The sequence below is a fragment of the Brachyistius frenatus genome, unplaced genomic scaffold (genome assembly GCF_029030835.1).
Source record: "Brachyistius frenatus isolate BFR_SWC_R1_liver_20210118 unplaced genomic scaffold, ASM2903083v1 Contig_208, whole genome shotgun sequence".
Lineage (NCBI taxonomy): Eukaryota > Metazoa > Chordata > Actinopteri > Embiotocidae > Brachyistius > Brachyistius frenatus.
In genome coordinates, this window is record NW_027210807.1 from 600,724 (window position 1) to 619,038 (window position 18,315).

General features: G+C 42.4%; 2 protein-coding genes across 2 annotated transcripts in view; both read left to right on the forward strand.

The window, feature by feature from the left end:
• The window catches only part of pot1 (protection of telomeres 1 homolog), a 69,681-nt gene extending 63,983 nt beyond the window's left edge, over positions 1 to 5,698 (forward strand). The window contains exons 17-20 of the mRNA XM_069719156.1: positions 1,890 to 1,972; positions 3,294 to 3,388; positions 4,807 to 4,912; positions 5,292 to 5,698. Of these exons, the coding sequence (XP_069575257.1) occupies positions 1,890 to 1,972; positions 3,294 to 3,388; positions 4,807 to 4,912; positions 5,292 to 5,434 (427 nt within the window). The 3' untranslated portion in view covers positions 5,435 to 5,698. The remainder of the gene's footprint in view (positions 1 to 1,889; positions 1,973 to 3,293; positions 3,389 to 4,806; positions 4,913 to 5,291) is intronic.
• A 2,033-nt stretch (positions 5,699 to 7,731) lies between these two features.
• Positions 7,732 to 16,630, forward strand: gpr37a (G protein-coupled receptor 37a). The gene is given in 3 exon segments (XM_069719153.1): positions 7,732 to 8,669; positions 8,672 to 9,057; positions 15,528 to 16,630. Coding segments are annotated over 3 exon segments (1,785 nt in total). The 5' UTR covers positions 7,732 to 8,104; the 3' UTR covers positions 16,362 to 16,630.
• Positions 16,631 to 18,315: the final 1,685 nt, after the last annotated feature.

An 18,315-nucleotide genomic window follows, 5' to 3' on the forward strand; every position in this document is an offset into this window, starting at 1 on the left:
GAGAATACGAACACAGCTCCTACTGCGGTTGTACAGAGCCCGGATGCCCCCCCCCCCCCCCGTACTCCCGCAGCACCCCCCACAAAAAACAACCGGGGGACCTGGTCGAAAGCCTTCTCCAAATCCACAAAACACATGTAGACTGGATGGTCAAACTTCCAGGCCCCCTCCAGTAGTCTTGCGAGGGTAAAGAGCCGGTCCACTGTTCCACGACGAGGACAGAATCCGCACTGCTCCTCTTGAATCTGAGGTTCGACAAACGGTCCCCTGAGCCAACCAGGCCTGAAAGGCCTGCTTTTTCAGCTTGACAGCTTCCTTCGCCCCCGGTGTCCACCACCGGGTTCTCAGCTTGTCGCCGCGACAGGCACCAATGACCTTACGAACACAACTCTTCGTGGCTGCGTACACAATAGAGGCTTTGAACATGGTCCACTCAGACTCCATGTCCCCAACCTCCCTCAGGATGCATGAGAAGCTCTTCTGGAGGTGAGAGTTGAAGACCTTCCGGACAGTTTCCTCGGCCAGACGTACCCAGTTTACCCTCACTACATGTTTGGGCTTGCCAGGTCTTTCCAGCCGACTCCCTGATCCAACTCACCACCAGGTGGTGATCAGTTGACAGCTCTGCTCCTCTCTTCACCTTCTTCATGACATACGGCCGCAGATCCGATGATACGACTACAAAGTCGATCATTGATCTCCGGCCTAAGGTGGTCTGGTACCAGGTACACTTATGAGCCACCTTATGCTCAAACATGGTGTTTGTTATGGCCAGACCGTGGCTAGCACAGAAGTCCAGTAACAAAACACCGCTCGGGTTCAGATCGGGCAGGCCGTTCCTCCCAATCACCCTCTGCCAGGTTTCTCCGTCGTTGCCCACATGAGCGTTGAAGTCCCCCAGGAGAACTATGGAGTCAGCAGGCGGCGCCCTTTCCAGGACTCCCCCCACCAACTCCCAAGAACCCCGGATAGTCTGAGCTGCCGTTTGGTGCATAAGCACAAACAGTCAGAGTCTTCCTCCCTGCAACCCGGAGGCGCAAGGAGGCGACCCTCTCCAACACATCGGCGCTCAGTCGGGGGCTCGTGAGTATCCCCACCTCCTGCACCAGCTCCAGCTCTTTCCCCGCTAGCGAGGTGACGTTCCATGTCCCTAGAGCTAGTCTATGCTGCCAGCGATCGGTCGCCCCGGGCCCCCGGCCCGGCCTGCTGCCCGGTATGCATTGCACCCGACCCCGATGCTTGTCCCTGCGAGTGGTGGGTCCACAGGGTGGCTGCTCCCCGATGCTTCTTCGGGCTGAGCCAGACCGGGCCCCATGGACGAAGGCCCGGCCACCAGACGCTTGCCGGCGAGCTCCCCTCCTGGGTCTGGTTCCAGGAGGGTGCCCCGGTTTCCCTGATCCGGGCGAGATGCCTTCAGTCCATGAGCTGCTGTTCATTGGGGTCTGTATGAGCCGCTCTTTGTCTGGGCTCTCACCTGAGACCAGTTTGCTTTGGGAGACCTTACCAGGGGCTGATGCCCCGGACAACATAGCTCCCAGGATCACTGAGCCGCTCAAACCCCTCGGTGGCGACTCGCGGTAATGTTTTTTTTCATTAGTGTATGTTTGACATTTATCTGTTGATATTTACTGATATTGATCAGCCAACATGTACACTGATATAGAGAGATCAGTGACAAAACAATATTGACAGGCTTTGATTCTTCCAGGCAAGATTTTTTTGTTTACTTTATTTAAAACTCTCTGCTCAGTAATAGACTGTTACAATTCTCATTCTCACAGAGGTCCCAAAGGCCAAGCCCACAGTCTGAAACTCTTTGGATGTAAAGGGTAGCATGATTAAGGCAACTCCTCCAGCAGTCTCATTATAATTTCCTGTGTGTGTTGTAGATGTAAGCAGTGCTCCAAGGCTGCACTGAGAGAGCCGAGTGCTGAAGGAGTTGAGATGATCGATGAGAAGATTCTTGCAGAAGGTGAGACACCAGTTTGATTTACTGGACTGTCGCAGGAAACCTGAGGGGAAGAGACAGGAAGAAGCTCACACTAAATTGTCAGTGTTTTCAGTAGCCATTAAAATAAATGATTGCATCTTTTAATATGAGAAACCGTTAACACAATATGAACTTGTTTTTATCAAATGATGTTAATTGTAAGGTAAAGTTCTCTGTTAGCATTTTTTCTGGGTTTACAACTTCTCTGTTGTCTTCCGGATTGTCGGTTGGACAAAACAAGACATTTGAAGACTTTATTGGACTCTTGGGAAATTGTACAAGGGTGGATCAATATGTTCCGATCCTGCTCCTGTTGCACGTGAACATTGGGCAGCACCGTGACACGAAGGGAGCAGGAGGAAGGTATAACCCTGATGAATAATTGTTACAAATTTCATGGCTTGATCAAAATCAGCACCCGAGTTACACATGTTTCTGTGAGCAGTGGTCTGGGTGCATTTGCAACATTTTACGCACTTGAAACTTGAGCGGAGAGGTCACATCAAAGTTTGTGACAAATTATTGAGGAACCAAAAGAAGTGGCAGGGAGCCAAATTTGGCCAGTAGGGTTGGTGGGGAGTGACGATCGTTTCATTGTGGGTGAGAAACTTTTGACCTCAGTTCAGGTCATTTCCACTAAACGTTTGGCCATCACATGCCTCAAAGCATCACAGTAGAGCTCAATGTTGACAGCCTGATGATCTTTCCCTTAGGAAACATAAAATGTCACTTAAGACACCTCTCCAGATTCATTGCCTCATTGCCATAAACTTCCTGGAGCCTTTTAATAGTCTCCGTTGCCAATTTCTAGAGTTTGACGCAAAATGTTGTCATATCCACAGAGAAATCGTACCTGAAGACACGCGCCGGACCAGCGCTCACAAAAACATGCGGAACTCGGGTGCTGATTGGAACTTGGAACACTTACTCATTAGGGATATACCTTTTTTCTGGACCGCAAGCTATTGATCTATCCTTGTTTTGAGCATTATGGGCATTCTGGCATTAAAACAAATAATCACTAGGCCCTGCCCCAGTTTTGTGACATCATTGCCTTTCAGGTTCTTGTCCTTGAAAGGACCAAGAGAAGTTTTGAAACTGGTCACTTTATTGTCTTATTTCTCTCTGAGCCGTTGTTGCTGTGTCGTTACATCTCGGTTATCACTGCATCAACCCCCCCTTCCTATTCAGCAGGTTGTAAAAGTTCCTGAGCAGCTCCTTGGCTGATCTCAGGTCTGTATGAGCTGCAGTACCTCTGAAATAAGTCACTCAGCGTTAATGTCTCTGATCCTCTGGTATGCAGCTCTCGGTGTTCAGCTGCTGCAGTTTGTCCTGCTCATGAAGCTGGAGCTCCAGGACGAAACCGACACGCTGGACGTCTTCCTGTGGAAACATGCAGTAAGTTTTAGACTTCGTGTAACGTGCCGCTCGCTCTTTAATCAGAGGACGTTCGATCACGAGAAGGGAGAAGAATCTGTGTTTATTACTCGTTTCTCTATTATTATGAAGAAAATGAGCACTTTCTAAACGTTATCCAAAAAAACAGTGTGATCCAAAAGTCTGAGAACACCTCAAAAATCTGTCATCTTTAAAAATCACATTTAGAGAAATGATCTGAAAGTTTCAGTTTTTAGAAACATTTAAAAACAGAAGTTTCACACTTAGAAGAAATACTTTAGATTCTGCACTATTTCTATGTCAGCAATTAACTTTGGACAGTGGTATTGATCATGTTTGTACAAAGGGTCAGATTTCCTTGAGTTGTATTCTTTCAATAAAGCAGCGTTCAGATGACACTTGGGTAGATTTGATCAACTCAGAGGTTTGTTCTAGAAAATCAACTTGCAGCTTTTGTTCTTCTATAATAAATTTCGCTGAGCCTCAAGTTTCCAGCAGAACATTGCTGACTAAGTAGCATTGTGATGGTGAGAAACTGGTCCCAGTACTATGTGAAAGTGTCAGAAATCAGATTGTTATTCAAAGCAGAGAGGGGTTTTCTCAGCATCAAGTCACGGCTACACTGAAGGAATCTAAGGGGGCGTTGCATGTCACTGTGGAACACTTTGTGGAATCTGGATCGGCTGTATCAAAGCACAATCAGGCAGACAAAAGGGGACCACACCATCCAAGAATCGAAACATCTTAGCTTTGGTTACTGAGAGATAGAAAAGTAACATCAAAACAGACTTAGAATTTTCTAAATAAATCAAGGTGGATTCAAATCAGTCAAATAGTATTCTCAAATGACGAGTCATGTCTCGAAACAATTTCTCAGGAGGGGATACATGCCCAAACTCTTGGAAAGGGTTGAAACTTACCAACATTTCACTGTGGATGATACAAAAAAAATAATAATAATTCCTGATAATTCCAAGTTTGGGTTTGTGTCAGTATCCAAAGGAGAGGAACAGGAGAGATAATGATACCACAGTGTATCAAACCCAGAGTTTGGGCTCCCAGAAACTGGATCAGCTATTTTCTGATATGTAAAAGACCAAATATTTGATTAATGAATTGAAAAAATGATCACATCCATTAATCTCATTTTTTTTTTTTTTGTAATTTGGCAGTTAGTGAAGAAATCTGAAAACAAAGTATATTAGAATGTTTATGAATGGGGAACTTGGATTGAATTGGACACATTGCAAAAATAGTACAGATTTCAAATTCTTATTATTAATGGAATAAATAATGTAATAAAACAAGCTGAAACTAAATGAAGACACATTGTTGATGATTATTTACATTTAGATGTGCATAAAAAAAATGCCCAAAAATGTTTTGTTCATGTTAACTCTGTTTGCGTCTTTCATCAGGAGTCATTCTTCAGTGTGTCAACAGAGGACGTAGCAGCCAATCAAGAGGCTCAAAACAGCATCCGTGAAATCATGGACTACCTTCGTCCACCAGTGGGCAGCATGGGTGAGCCAGTCAAACCCACAAACATCTGCACAAACACGCTGGAACAGATCGAGTTATTTCAGTGACTGTTATAAAGCAGCATTTTATGATGACAAAAAATATATATATTTTTACTTTTGATAAGACTCAAAATATAACTTTCAAAACGATTTGTGTAAAAATCAGGTAATTTGCGATTATTACTACAATATACACTGTTTTATGTGACTCCTCAATTCCGTGAATGGAAAATTTTATTTCACTGAAAACTCCACAGTGAAGCTTTAAGTGTATGTTCTCAGTTCGATGTCTATAATATGTTGTAGTTCTCCACCCTCCGGAAAGTGCAGCAGTTTTGGTGTCTCAGGTTTTCGATGGTGGTTCATGTGTTTATCCTCAGGTCAAAGTCCGTGGCTCGACTTGTGTCTGATGGCGTACCGAGCGAAAGACGACGGCGGTGGGCCGAACCAGACCTGCTATCAGATCTGCCACACCTCTGTCATCAAACCCTCCTCCACACAATCCAACGTCAACCTAGCCTGAAGCGCCTGCAGAATCAAAAGATCATCTGTAAACCAGAGTCCTTTTGGAAAACAAAACAATTGTCTTCCTGTTGTTGGATCATCATTTTGTATTTCACCTCCTCTGAGGTTTATTTGTATTTATTGTGTAAATGTATGTAAGATAATGCTGCAAAACTCTGTAAAATGTTAACTAGCATTTATTTTTAAAATGCTGCTCTTCCCATACAGCTCATACAGTATTTCAATGACTCTTTCAAAATAAAAGACTTAACTACGACTTTGATTGGGTTGTTAATATTTTTTCAGCTGTTCCTGTGTAACTTCCTGTTATAGGCAGGCTGGGGTTCTCACCAGCACTGCAGCCATTTATGTTTTTTGGTTGTTGTTGGTTTTTTTTTGCAGAATCTGAAGTATCTCAGCTGAGATAGGGAGAAACTGAGCTCAGTTCATTCTTAAAGAGGATTAGTTGTTTGTTTTTTATCACCTTGTTGGATGAGAGCTGTTCGGTGCCTCGTTAAGGACAAACAGCATATTAGGCACAAATTGAGCCAATTGCAAAATACAGCAGTGCAAAGCAGAGTTGAATCTTAGGGCTCCATTTCAGGACATTTACAACATGCAAGCTGTGTTAACTTTGGCACTTTTAACTCATTGAAAGAAACTCCATATTTGTGACCCTTGCATGAAAGTGGGAGAGGGCTGTGGGATTTATCTACAACTTTTGAGCAACTGTCATTTTAGAAACAGATTACTTGAACCATTTGCAATGAGTAAGTACCACCCACTTTTGTGAAACATTGCCCTGTTGAAAGTGCACTGTTAGGATTCATCTGAGGCTCAAGGTCAGTTTAAAGGAAATCTGTTAATATTAGCTCACATTTGAATTTATAACATCATAAAGAAGTTATTTTTAGTGTCCCGAATTACTAGAATCAGTGCATTTACAATGACTCCTTCACTGAATCAGTCAGTTCTTGACCGGAGGTCTGACTGCGCAGTCCCACTCAGAACTGAAACGCCTGAGACGCAGGCGTTACCTCGACAGGGGTTCCAAACTAACCCTTTTCAACATCGTGACTTCATTTTCTAAATGTAATACAAACTTCATTCTCGACACTTTCACTTTGTCATAATCCTAAATAAAAAATATATATATATATTTTTTATTTTCTCAATGTGGCCCTAATGCTCTGTCTTGTGAGGGGCATAAGATGTGTCGGTTGATGTGGGTGAAGCACTTTTAATGTTGTCCACAACTGTTCATGACACAGTAATACGCTGAACATGTTTTAACCCGTTCACCAGAGGAAAGATGGTGAAGAAGAGCAACTTCTGCAAACCAAAAGAAATTAAATCATGAGACATACATGCTGCATAATATCAGCATTTGGAAACAAAGAGCAAACTCCCCAAAAAGATTCAAAGACATGCAGTTTTAGCATTTAGTTTTTGGTCAGTCTTTATATCCTCTGTTGATGTTGCAGATCAGTGTTAGTGTAATACCGCAACGTTGCACTAGATAGCACACAAGACTTCAAATCAAAAGTCAGCGATCTTCCCTTTAATACAAGAGCAACATTTATATAGTGGATGATTTGAACAAACTAGAAAGACATACTGGAATATGTCTGTGGTTCATTAAAAAAAAAGTGTAGTAATGCTATGATATAGGATACGTTGTCATGATAATGTAAAGTCCCGAGGTTTGTTTTTTTTTTACAAATGTGTGCAACTGACTGTAAAGATAATTGTTCCTGAGATAATGAACAAGTCACAATATATTAAGGTGTTTATATATTTTGTTTGAGTTAATTAATGTGTATTTGTTGTTTAAGGTTAGTTGATTGGGCTTCAAACTAAAAAATGCCACTCTTTAAAAAGAAATACAGTGTTTCCTTTTGAAAGGGAATACATTTCTATAAGTGTTTTCTCTTTGTGCCATATCATTTTCCACTTGAGGACTTGTTAATGAATTTGAGGGCTATCATAAACATGTTCAAACATGACCCATTTTTTTTTAAAGACATGCTTCATATATCAAGAAACAGGTGGACTGTAAATCCCTTTTAGTGTAGTGCATAATCCCACATAGACAACAGATGAATGTGTTATTTCTACAGTTTATTATCGGATCAGAGCAGGTTTGACGGACGACCCCCCCCCCCCCCCCCTCCAGCCTACACACACACACACACACACACACACACACACACACACACACACACTCCTCCTTTCCCTTCTCCTCCACCTCCTCTCTCTCTCTCTCTCTCTCTCGCTCGCAGTCGAAGCGTGGTCTTTCCGCCGGACGCATTTCACTGCTCTCTACCCCGGTCTCCGGTCTCTCGCGGCTGCGCGTGCAGAAACTTTACTGGACAAAGGTGGACCCGTCCGTCAACTCTCCACTGCAACATCTACCTTCTGCTGCGAAGATAGCCCGGTTTGAAGACACTCCGATGTTTGGCTTCACTGGTGATGGCTCCGCATCGGAGCTGCTCCGGGACGCACCGAAACCCGACAGGTGCACCACTTTTACAAGACTTCGTGGAAGCTGTTTGTGTGAAAAAATGAAGGGCAACTGACATTTGTGTGACAGTACAAAGTTAGAGCTATTTAAAACAGATTATCACCAACCAGAGATGGATCGATCATTTTGGATCACTAAGTTCGATCTCGTGGTTTAGACGGAACAATGATGCTGCATCCACCCCTAAGGCTACTGTGTTTGTGGCTGTGCACCGAGGCCGTAGCGAGTCAACTCCACGGGCACAAAACAAAGACGACTTTCAGTTCTCATTATGAATCTCCTGCCTCTGACAGGAATGTGCCAAGCCGTAAATGGCACATAGTCAGCGGGGAGAACAATGGGGAAACGCGCGGTATGAATGTGCAGGCCTCAAGGGTGGATACTGTCAACCTGCAATACTCTGAGCTGCTGGGGACACTGATACATCGGCGCTCTGTGCGTAAAAGTGACGCACGACAAGGATATCAGCGCATCCGGCCAGTACGCGGAGACGAAACTTTACGCACGGAAGAAAACAAGGCCGATGAGCCGAGAAAAGGTGAATGCAGTCCGGGTAAAGTACTTAAACAAACCCCGCATGGATCCACCTGCACCGACAAGCACAACCGGCGGCAGAGACGGGGTGCAAAATCCGGCAGGGCGAGACGGAGCGAGCCGCTGCTGGACGCAGCTGCGGGCGGGTGGGAGGCTCTGCCCCCAGCCATGGCGCAGGAACAAGATGCCGAACCCCCTTCGGACTCAACACCAGCAACTATGAGGAGGAGTACTCTCTGACGGACTTTCCTGACACCACGCCGTTCGCGCCGGTAAACACGCGGACGAGACGCAAGCAGGTGAAGAACCCGTTCTACCCGGTCACCGCGGAGTCGTACGGAGCGTACGCGGTCATGATCATCGCCGCAGTCATCTTCACTGTGGGGATCATCGGGAACGTGTCGGTCATGTGCATCGTGTGCCACAACTATTACATGAGGAGCATCTCCAACTCGCTGCTGGCCAACCTCGCGCTCTGGGATTTCGTAATCATCTTCTTCTGCCTGCCGCTCGTGGTGTTTCACGAGCTCACCAAGAACTGGCTGCTGGGGGAGTTCTCATGCAAGATTATCCCCTACTTAGAGGTGAGGAGGGAGAGGGTCTGGTTCTTGGGTTGATGATACTGGTAAAGCAATAAAAAACTTGACACCAAAACACTGCAAAATAGTGTTTAGTCCTCAAAGACAGAAATTTAAACTGTGGAAAGTTACCACAGCTGCAACTAGTTCATCTTTTTTCACAAAAATCACAAGGTAAAAAGTAGAAATATGGCATCCACAATGCAAAGTAATCTATGAAGACAGTGTGCTTGCATGTTTGTGATTGACCAACATGTAATGTCTTGCACGATATCACATTGTCATTGCAGCCAAAGTTGAGCTTGGCTCAACTATTTTGTCTGAGTGTCTAGTGTTCGTACCACTTTCAGTGAAGTGGTTTCATTCAAATAAATAAAAAACAAGTGTGTTTCACTCATACCAAAAGATGACCTGAACATGGGCGACCGTTTGCAGTGAAAGTGATGGTGGACAAAATCGTCCTTCTGAGCATACATTTCAAAGTTGATCTGAAGCTATTTGGCATCAACAGTCTTGAGTTTGATAAAGAAAGTCTATTTTATTGCTTTACTGAGCTGTGGTAAAGGGATAATAACACAAAGAGGAAACTAAAAGAGTGTAACTTCAGAAGAGCCCCACGAAGCCGATGTTCCCTTCCAGTTACAAACCTGCAATTAGTGTTCACTTTTTATGTTTTTAAACTCAATCATAATCTTTCCTTAATCTAACACGTGCTGTAGATTCTATGCATAAAATTAGGATGAGAATTAGGTGATGGATCCAGACTGCAGTCAGTATTTAAATCGGGTTTAATGTCACAGAGTGAAGTGAAGAGTTGTTAACCTGATCAGTATCACATCAGGCTGCAGAAAACAAAACAAAACCTACTTAACGTGACAATCTGCCGCCCGGACAGGCTGGAGATCGAGATTAATGAAGAGTTTCTCAGAATGAGATTAGACGAGGACGACCCCCCGCTGATCAGTGGACTGCATCAGTTTTAACGGTTCAGGGAGGTCTGAGATTCGATCTGAATATATAACTAGCTCCATAAAAATATACTTTTTTCCCAGTTTGTTGCTGGAGAACTGACTGGACCAGCAAAGAGCCATGACAATGCCCTTTGGGATGAACTAGAACATTGACTGTGAGTCAGTCCTCATCCCCCAACATCAGTGTGGGACCCCACTAATTCTCTTGTGGCTCCATGGGATAAAATCCCTGCAGCCAGGTTTAACCACTTGGAAAGGCTGAAACCAGGAGAGTGGAGGCTGTTAAAGCTGCAGATTACTGAATATGGTGTCGGGCACATTTCAACCCTCATATGTGGCTGCATTTTATTAATGCCCACACACATTTGGCCATCAAGTGTACGTGTTCTGTGTGTTGGCAGTCTGTGAACTCAGTGATGATGTAGATCTTAAATTTACACTGTTGAAAGTTACTGTCAGAAATTGTTTTGTTCATAAACTCTCAGAAAATATTGAAAAAAGGGAGTTTTAATTTCCCATATTCCAAGGTGACATCATAAATGTCTTTATGTCAGACCAACAGTCCAAAACCCTCCAAAATTCACCATGTGTGACAAATAAATGCTTTAAATACATACATTTGAGCAACTGATATCTTCAAATCTTTTTGCTCAAAAAACAACAATGATCAAATTCCTGTTGCTCAATTATTCAACTACTTGTTTCACCTGTAGTTGACGTGTTTTAAAGCTGCCTAACATGGAAATATCAGCTGCAGGTCAACATGTTTGTAACTAATCATGATGCAAACGCCTTGTGAATGTAACATCTGGTAACAAAAGGTCATATGAATCGAATTTAAGCTCCTTAACAGCAGCAGCTCTTTGTTTGAGGCAGTGACCCACATGACATCAGTGACATTTACGGACGTCATCAGTTGTCTACTTTAAATTCTTCTAATGTATTTCTTCCTTTCTTATTTCACGGATGACTGCCCTTTAAGTTAATTCCAAATTGATTGAACAAAAAGAAACTGAAAAAAAATACATATATTTGGTAAACATACTTGATAATATACATTTATCAAAATAATTTCAGGATTTTTCTTTTTGGCTCTAATGTAGTCAATAAAATGAAATGAGGTGAATAAAACAAATGTTAAAAGACAATTTCAAAGCAGGTATTAGATCTGAAATGGTTAAATTTCTAATTTAAATTAGTCGTTTATTTATCCAGTACAAAAACGACTAATATATAATATAGTTAATTTAGTCAACAGCAAGAGGATTTCATTGAAAACTGCTGTAATTGGCCGACCCCCAATACACACACACACACACACACACACACACACACACACACACACACACACACACACACACACACACACACACACACACACACACACACACACACACACACACACACACACACACACACACACACACACACACACACACACACACACACAGTTGTATTGTCAACACTTCATGGGGTGTTACATTAACATACATTCATTTCATGGTGATTTACTATAAACCTAACCATAACTATTACTTGTCTAACCCCTATTGTAATCTTATACCTCTTTGTATTGAAAATCAATTACTTACTTTACGGGGACTTGCTTTTTGTTCCCAAAGGGAGGTGGGTCCAGCACAATGTGTCAATGTAAACAGATTTATATTGCTACCTTTACCCACAAGGCCACAGACTGTGCCAGGTAAGAGGTCAGCAGTTTGACAGACTGTGAATATGTTTCCAATCTTATTGGAAAAACTAAGAATTCCTATTTACCTTCTGAATACTATTTACGTCAACACCCATTGTATAATTTTGACTGCACACCTCATGCTAAATAATACAGAGTAGCCTGAAACCCAAACAAACACAGAACCCGTGTGTTCTGCTTAGTCTGTTGCTGAATTCAAAATTAATCCAGATTTAATGAACATAGAGTTGTATTGTCAATGCAAAGTATTTTTGACCATCATTAAGACAACACTGGGTGTTTTTTCATTCAATGTAAAAAAAAAAAGAAAAAGATGCATTTAAATAAAATGATTTTCATGCCTCATGTATTAATAAAAACAAAATCCAACAACGTCCACTAGGAAAATATTTAGGGAATTAATCATAATGTACATCACGACAAGCATGTCACTTCAGCTTTATTGAAGAGATGAAAAATAGCCACAAACTAAAACATCAGATCTCCTGTGTTGATGTTCTGGAAATGTGATGTGAAAGGTTGTTGTAAACATGGGTTGGAATACTTCCACATCTGCCTTTAATCCTAAATGATATGCATGTGGCATGAGGCCAGACAAGTGGAAAGCTACGAGGATAAACAAGAAGAGCAAAATGGCCTTCAAGTTTTAAGACAGCAGAGAATACAGATAAAAAGTGGGACAAATGACACTTAGAAGAGAGTGTGAGTTGACATCAGGGATAAAACTGGGAAATGAACCAGGAATTCCACATCAGTACTGTCATTTGCATCTGTAGTACAGATTTTCAGACTACAAAAACACATGACAGACTACACATTGGTTGCTGATAAAATATTACTTAATGTATTTTGGTACCTACCATTTTATGTTTGGAACCCCTAAAATATAAAGAAAAAAAAACAACTGTTGAGGATGTCATATGGAGTTAAAGGAGGTACAAAGAAAAAAAAACAACAGGCTTTTTATCCTCACGTAGTCAAAACTCTGCATTAGATTCCAAGACTTGGGATTCCAATTTTGCGGGAAGTTATGTGTGTTTCCATTCCTTCACCTGAACCTAACATTAGTCCAACCTGTGACATCAGCATCATCTTTAGATGCTTAACCTGATCCAACCCCACCATAACCCCGACCAGTTATCTCAGCCTGATGCAATGTTTACTTCAGAACATGAACAATATTACCTCGGAACTTGTTTCATGGTTTTACAAAGACTGAGAAAAGAAACCCTTAATGAGAGTTTGTATCATGTTAGTCAGGAAGGCTCACAAGACGTTTGGTTTTCAGCAGTCGGTCACTCTAAAGCCACATTGTGGTCTTCAATCGCATTTAAAAAACACGGCTTTTTCCATCTGTTGTCCTTTATACAGTGGTTGTGGTTGTTTTCTAAAGGATTCATGTTGAGGTCATGATGCTAGATTTACCTTGTTGTAATAACATTTTGCTTACTGGTTTCAATTCAGAAATCTGGTGACCTTAGTTTTAGGTGATTACTTTGAAAAAGACAGCAGAAACTTTAAAGTTACTGCTGTACATCGGTTTATGTCGAGATCACATGAGGCCTAATTCATATTACCTACAAAGGCAGACGCAGTAACCACAGAATGTAAAAATGACAAAAGAGTGACGACTTTAAGAGTTTAAATGCTGATCAGCAGAAGTGTAAAAGCTACATAACCTGAAACACCCATATGACATTTAATCTAGGTCAGGGACTTATTTTATTTGTTGTTGTGTTCTATGAACAAATTCAGTTTCTGAGATGTTAAAATGACTGTTCAATTACAAAAAACATGTTTGTATAAATCCCAGTGAGATCTGAACTGTGGTGCAAGGCTGCAACTGAGAGGCTTGCTGAAAGCAGTGGTGTAGTACGTGAAACACAGCTATACATGTTATACACACAGAGAAAGTTCCAGGATAACCCGCTAAAAATGTAAACAGATACGTGTCAATATGGTTTTGTGACAGAATTTTCACTTCGGTGATTTTGTTTAATAAATACTGGCAGGTTTGCCAATTCACGCTTTAGGTGAGAGGCACCTGTTTCAGTCTCTGCGGCCCTCTCTCAGGCTGCCCAAACTAATCTCACACCAAGTAAAAGGAAATCTCAAAGTCCCTCCTTTATAATGCATTAAACAATATAAAAATACAAATAAATAACATCAAGCTTTTCCCACATTTCAGCACCAACATTTGGTCCATAAACAAAAGTTGCAGTTTGTCCACTGCAAGTAGATAAAGTCAAATTAAAGAAATGAAACAAAAAATATTATATTTATTTGTTGTGGAGAATGTTTCATATTGAAATATATGTTAGTGGCAAACATTACATTACATTTCATTTAGCTGATGCTTTTATCCAAAGCGACTTACAATAAATGCATTTCAACCATGAGGGTACAAATTCAGAACAACAAGAATCAAGAAAATACAATTTTCTTCAAGAAAGCCAAACTACAAAGTGCTATAAGTAAACATATATGAACATATATGAACCTTTGCGTTCAGTATCTGGTGGGACCCGTAAGCATTCCCACTAACTGTTAATCAGTCATGCACATTTGCTTGGAGAAATTTGAGCCCATTCCTCCTGCAGACCAGCTTCAACTCTGATTGGTGAGTTTCCCATCACCAACTGCTTGTTTCAGGTCTTTCAATGCCATTTCTATCGGATTTAGGTCGAAACTTTGACTTGGCGACTCCCAAACATTATTATTTTCTATTCAGTCCTTGGTAGAACAACATTCGTGCTAAGGTTGTGTTCTGACTGCAGGACCCACTTTCTCTTGAGAATCAGTTAATGAACAGATGTCCAGACATTTTCCATTAGAATTCACTAATGATGGGAAGCTGTCCCCTTTCCACACACAGCAAAACAGTTCCAAACCATGGTACTACCACTACTGTGTTTCACAGATAGGATAAGGTTCTTAAAATGGTTCTGGAATGCAATGTTTTTCTTTGGCCAAACATGATGCTTCTCATGTAAATCGAGGTTTTATTTTTGGTCTCATCCATCCACAAAACACCTTTGTAGTAGCCTTCTGGCTTGGCCGTGCAATCTATAGCAAACTGCAGACGAGCAGCAATGTTCCTTCCATGTTGTTCAGTGTTCTCCAAACTTTGGACCCATGAACTTTACCATTAGCCAACGAGAGAGAGGCATTGAGTTGCGTAGGAGTCCCTGGGTTCATTTGTGACTTTGCAGACTATTAATTGCCTTCTTCTTGTAGTAAACTTTACTGGTTGACCACTTCCGGGGAGGGTAACAATGGTTTTAAATTACACAATCCATTTAAATGTAGTTTGGTGGAGTCCAAAATCTATTGGTTTAGTAATTTTTTCCAGGCTAATGCACATCAACAACTCTTTTTCTGGAGTCCTCAGAAAACTCCTTTTTTTTTTTTTGCCATGATGCACTTTGACTTTAGTAGATCCTTGTTTATAAATAAAATAGACTTCCCTCCCACACTTCATTGTTATCCCACTGACTGAAATCACCCAACTCTAATTTCAGTTTCGAATTAACTGCTCATCCTAGAGGGTTACATACTTTTGCCTCTCATAGATATTAAAATAGTCAATTCACATAAAATGACCTCCAATAAATAAAAGTACTATTAAAAATGTAAATTTAGTTTGGAAAACATTTGGTTAAGTGGTGCATGGTCTAAAAAAATCTGCTAATGTCAGCTCTATATCATAAAATTATGGTTTTGCACTTTTATTTCCTGGTTAATGTTTCCAGAATGGAGAATTTTTAACATGACATTCTTCTTTTTTCTCCCAGGTGGCGTCTCTTGGGGTCACAACCTTTACGCTGTGCGCTCTGTGCATTGATCGCTTTCGCGCGGCCTCCAACGTGAAGATGTACTACGAGATGATAGAGAACTGGGCTTCTACCACGGCCAAGCTCGCCGTCATCTGGGTGGGCGCTTTGCTTCTAGCTCTGCCCGAGCTGCTCATCCGACAGCTGATCACTGAGGACGGCGACCCACCCGACGTGAAGCCGTGCGAGCGCTGCGCGGTTCGGATCTCCACTGAGCTCCCGGACACGCTGTACGTCCTGGGGCTCACCTACGACGGCGCGCGCCTCTGGTGGTACTTCGGCTGCTATTTCTGCCTGCCGACCCTGTTCACCATCTGCAGCTCGCTGGTCACTGCCCGCAAGATCCGCAGCGCCGAGCGAGCCTGCATCCGTGGCAGCAAGAAACAGATCAAGCTGGAGAGCCAGATGAACTGTGCCGTGGTGGCGTTGGCAATCCTCTACGGCTTCTGCATCATCCCGGAGAACATTTGCAATATTGTGAGCGTGTACATGGCAGCCAGCGTTCCCAGAAGAACCCTGGACATCCTGCATCTGGTCAGCCAGCTCCTGCTCTTTTGTAAATCCGCGGTGACGCCCGTGCTGCTGTTCTTCCTGTGTCAGCCGTTCACCAGAGCCTTCTTGGACTGCTGCTGCTGCTGCTGTGACGAGTGCGGCCCGCCCCGCACACCCGCCACCGTCACCAGCGATATCGACAACGAGTGCGCCACCACCGAGCTGGAGCTGTCGCCGTTCAGCACCATCCGCAGGGAGGCGTCTACGTCTGCCACCTACTCTGCTGTGGGGACTCATTGCTGAGGTCAAAGGTCGAAGATCAACTATTAGGTGGACGTGGTCAAAAAAGTGATCGGTGGACACATAGACGTTTCAGGGTGTTATTTCCTCATTGAACAAACTGTTGAACACGCTGTTGTTCATGACGTACAGACTGAAGACGCCACTGTCCGTCCTGTCACTGTTTACAGAATTTACACAATGCCTATAAAAAGTATTCACCCCCTTGGATGTTTCACCCTTTTGTTGCTTTTATACATGAAATCATGGTCAATATAATTTGTCTTTTTTGACAAGACTTTGCAAAAAAAAAAGCTTCTTTCATATCAAAGTGAAAACAGATTTTTACAAACTAATGTCAATTAATAAAAAAATATATCGTGTAAAATAAGTGTTTGCATAAATATCCACCCCTTTTAAAGTGACTGACCTAATTCAACAGAGGTCCAGCTAGTTGATGCCAGAAGTGTCACAATTAGTGAAATGGGGATCACCTGAGTGCAGTTGATGTGTGTTTGATTATAGTATAAAAACACCTGTCTGGGAGGTCCAGTCTCAGGTTCATCAGTATTCATGCTACAACTGCAACATGAAGACAAAAGAACACTCCAAGCAACTCGGAGACAAGATAATTGAAAAGTATAAGTTAGGAGATGGCTACAAAAAGATTTCCAACTCACTGGACATCCCACAGAGTTCAGTTAAATCCATCATTAAGAAATGGAAGGAGTATGGCTCTTGTTTAAATCTGCCTGGAGCTGGCCGTCCTCAAACTGAGTGACCGGGCAAGAAGAAGACTGGTGAGGGAGAACACCAAGACACCTACGACCACTCTGGAGGAGGTGAAAGCGTCAGTGGCTCAGATGGGAGAGACTGTACATACAACAACTGTTGCCTGGGTTCTTCACCAGTCGAAGCTGTATGGTTAGAGTGGCAAAGAGAAAGCCACTGTTGAAAAAAGCTCATGAAATCTGGCCTGGAATTCGCCCAAAGGCATGTGGGAGACTCCAAGGTCAATTGGAAGAAGGTTCTTTTTAGCTTTTTGGCCATCAGACTAGACGCTATGTTTGGCGAACACCAAACACTGCGCATCACCACAAACACACCATCTCCACCGTGAAGCATGGTGGTGGCAGCATCATGCCCTGGGGAGGCTTCTCGGCAGCAGGCCCTGGAAGGCTTGTAAAGGTAGAGGGGAACATGAATGCAGAAAAATATCGCCCAATCCTGGAGGATAATCTGACTCAGTCTGCAAGAGAACTGCGACTTGGGAGAAGATTTATTTTCCAGCAACACATCTACCCCAAGCATACAGCAAAAGCTACACGGAAATGGTTGAAAGACAAGGTGAATGTTCTGGAGTGGCCAAGTCAAAACCCAGATCTCAATCCAATTGAGAATTTGTGGCTGGACTTGAAAAGAGCTGTTCACGCCCGATCCCTGAGCAACCTGACAGAGCTTGAGCTGTTTTGCAAGGAAAAATTGAGAAAAATGTCAGTGTCCAGATGTGCCAGCCTGATTGAGACATAACCACACAGACTCAGTGCTGTGATTGCAGCCAAAGGTGCATCTACTAAATACTGACCTGAAGGGGGTGAATATTTATGCAATCATTTACTTTACCTTATATATTTTTAATTAATTGACATTATTTTGTAAAAATCTGTTTTCACTTTGATATTAAAGAGGTTTTTTGTTTGCAAATTCTTGTCAAAAAAGCCAAATTATATTGACCATGATTTTATGTATAAACACAACAAAAGGGTGAATACTTTTTATAGGCATTGTATATTTGAAAGAACACACTATCAGTATTAGTTGTTGGGAATTATTTTAGTTTTGCAATTAACGCACCAGTATTTTGAATCTACACTCGGTTGTCCTTTTTGTTGGTTGTCACTGTGTTGTAAAGAAACTGGGAGCAGACATGGGCGCTGAAAATATTTTTCAATGGTTTTGATGTCATGAAATAACACAA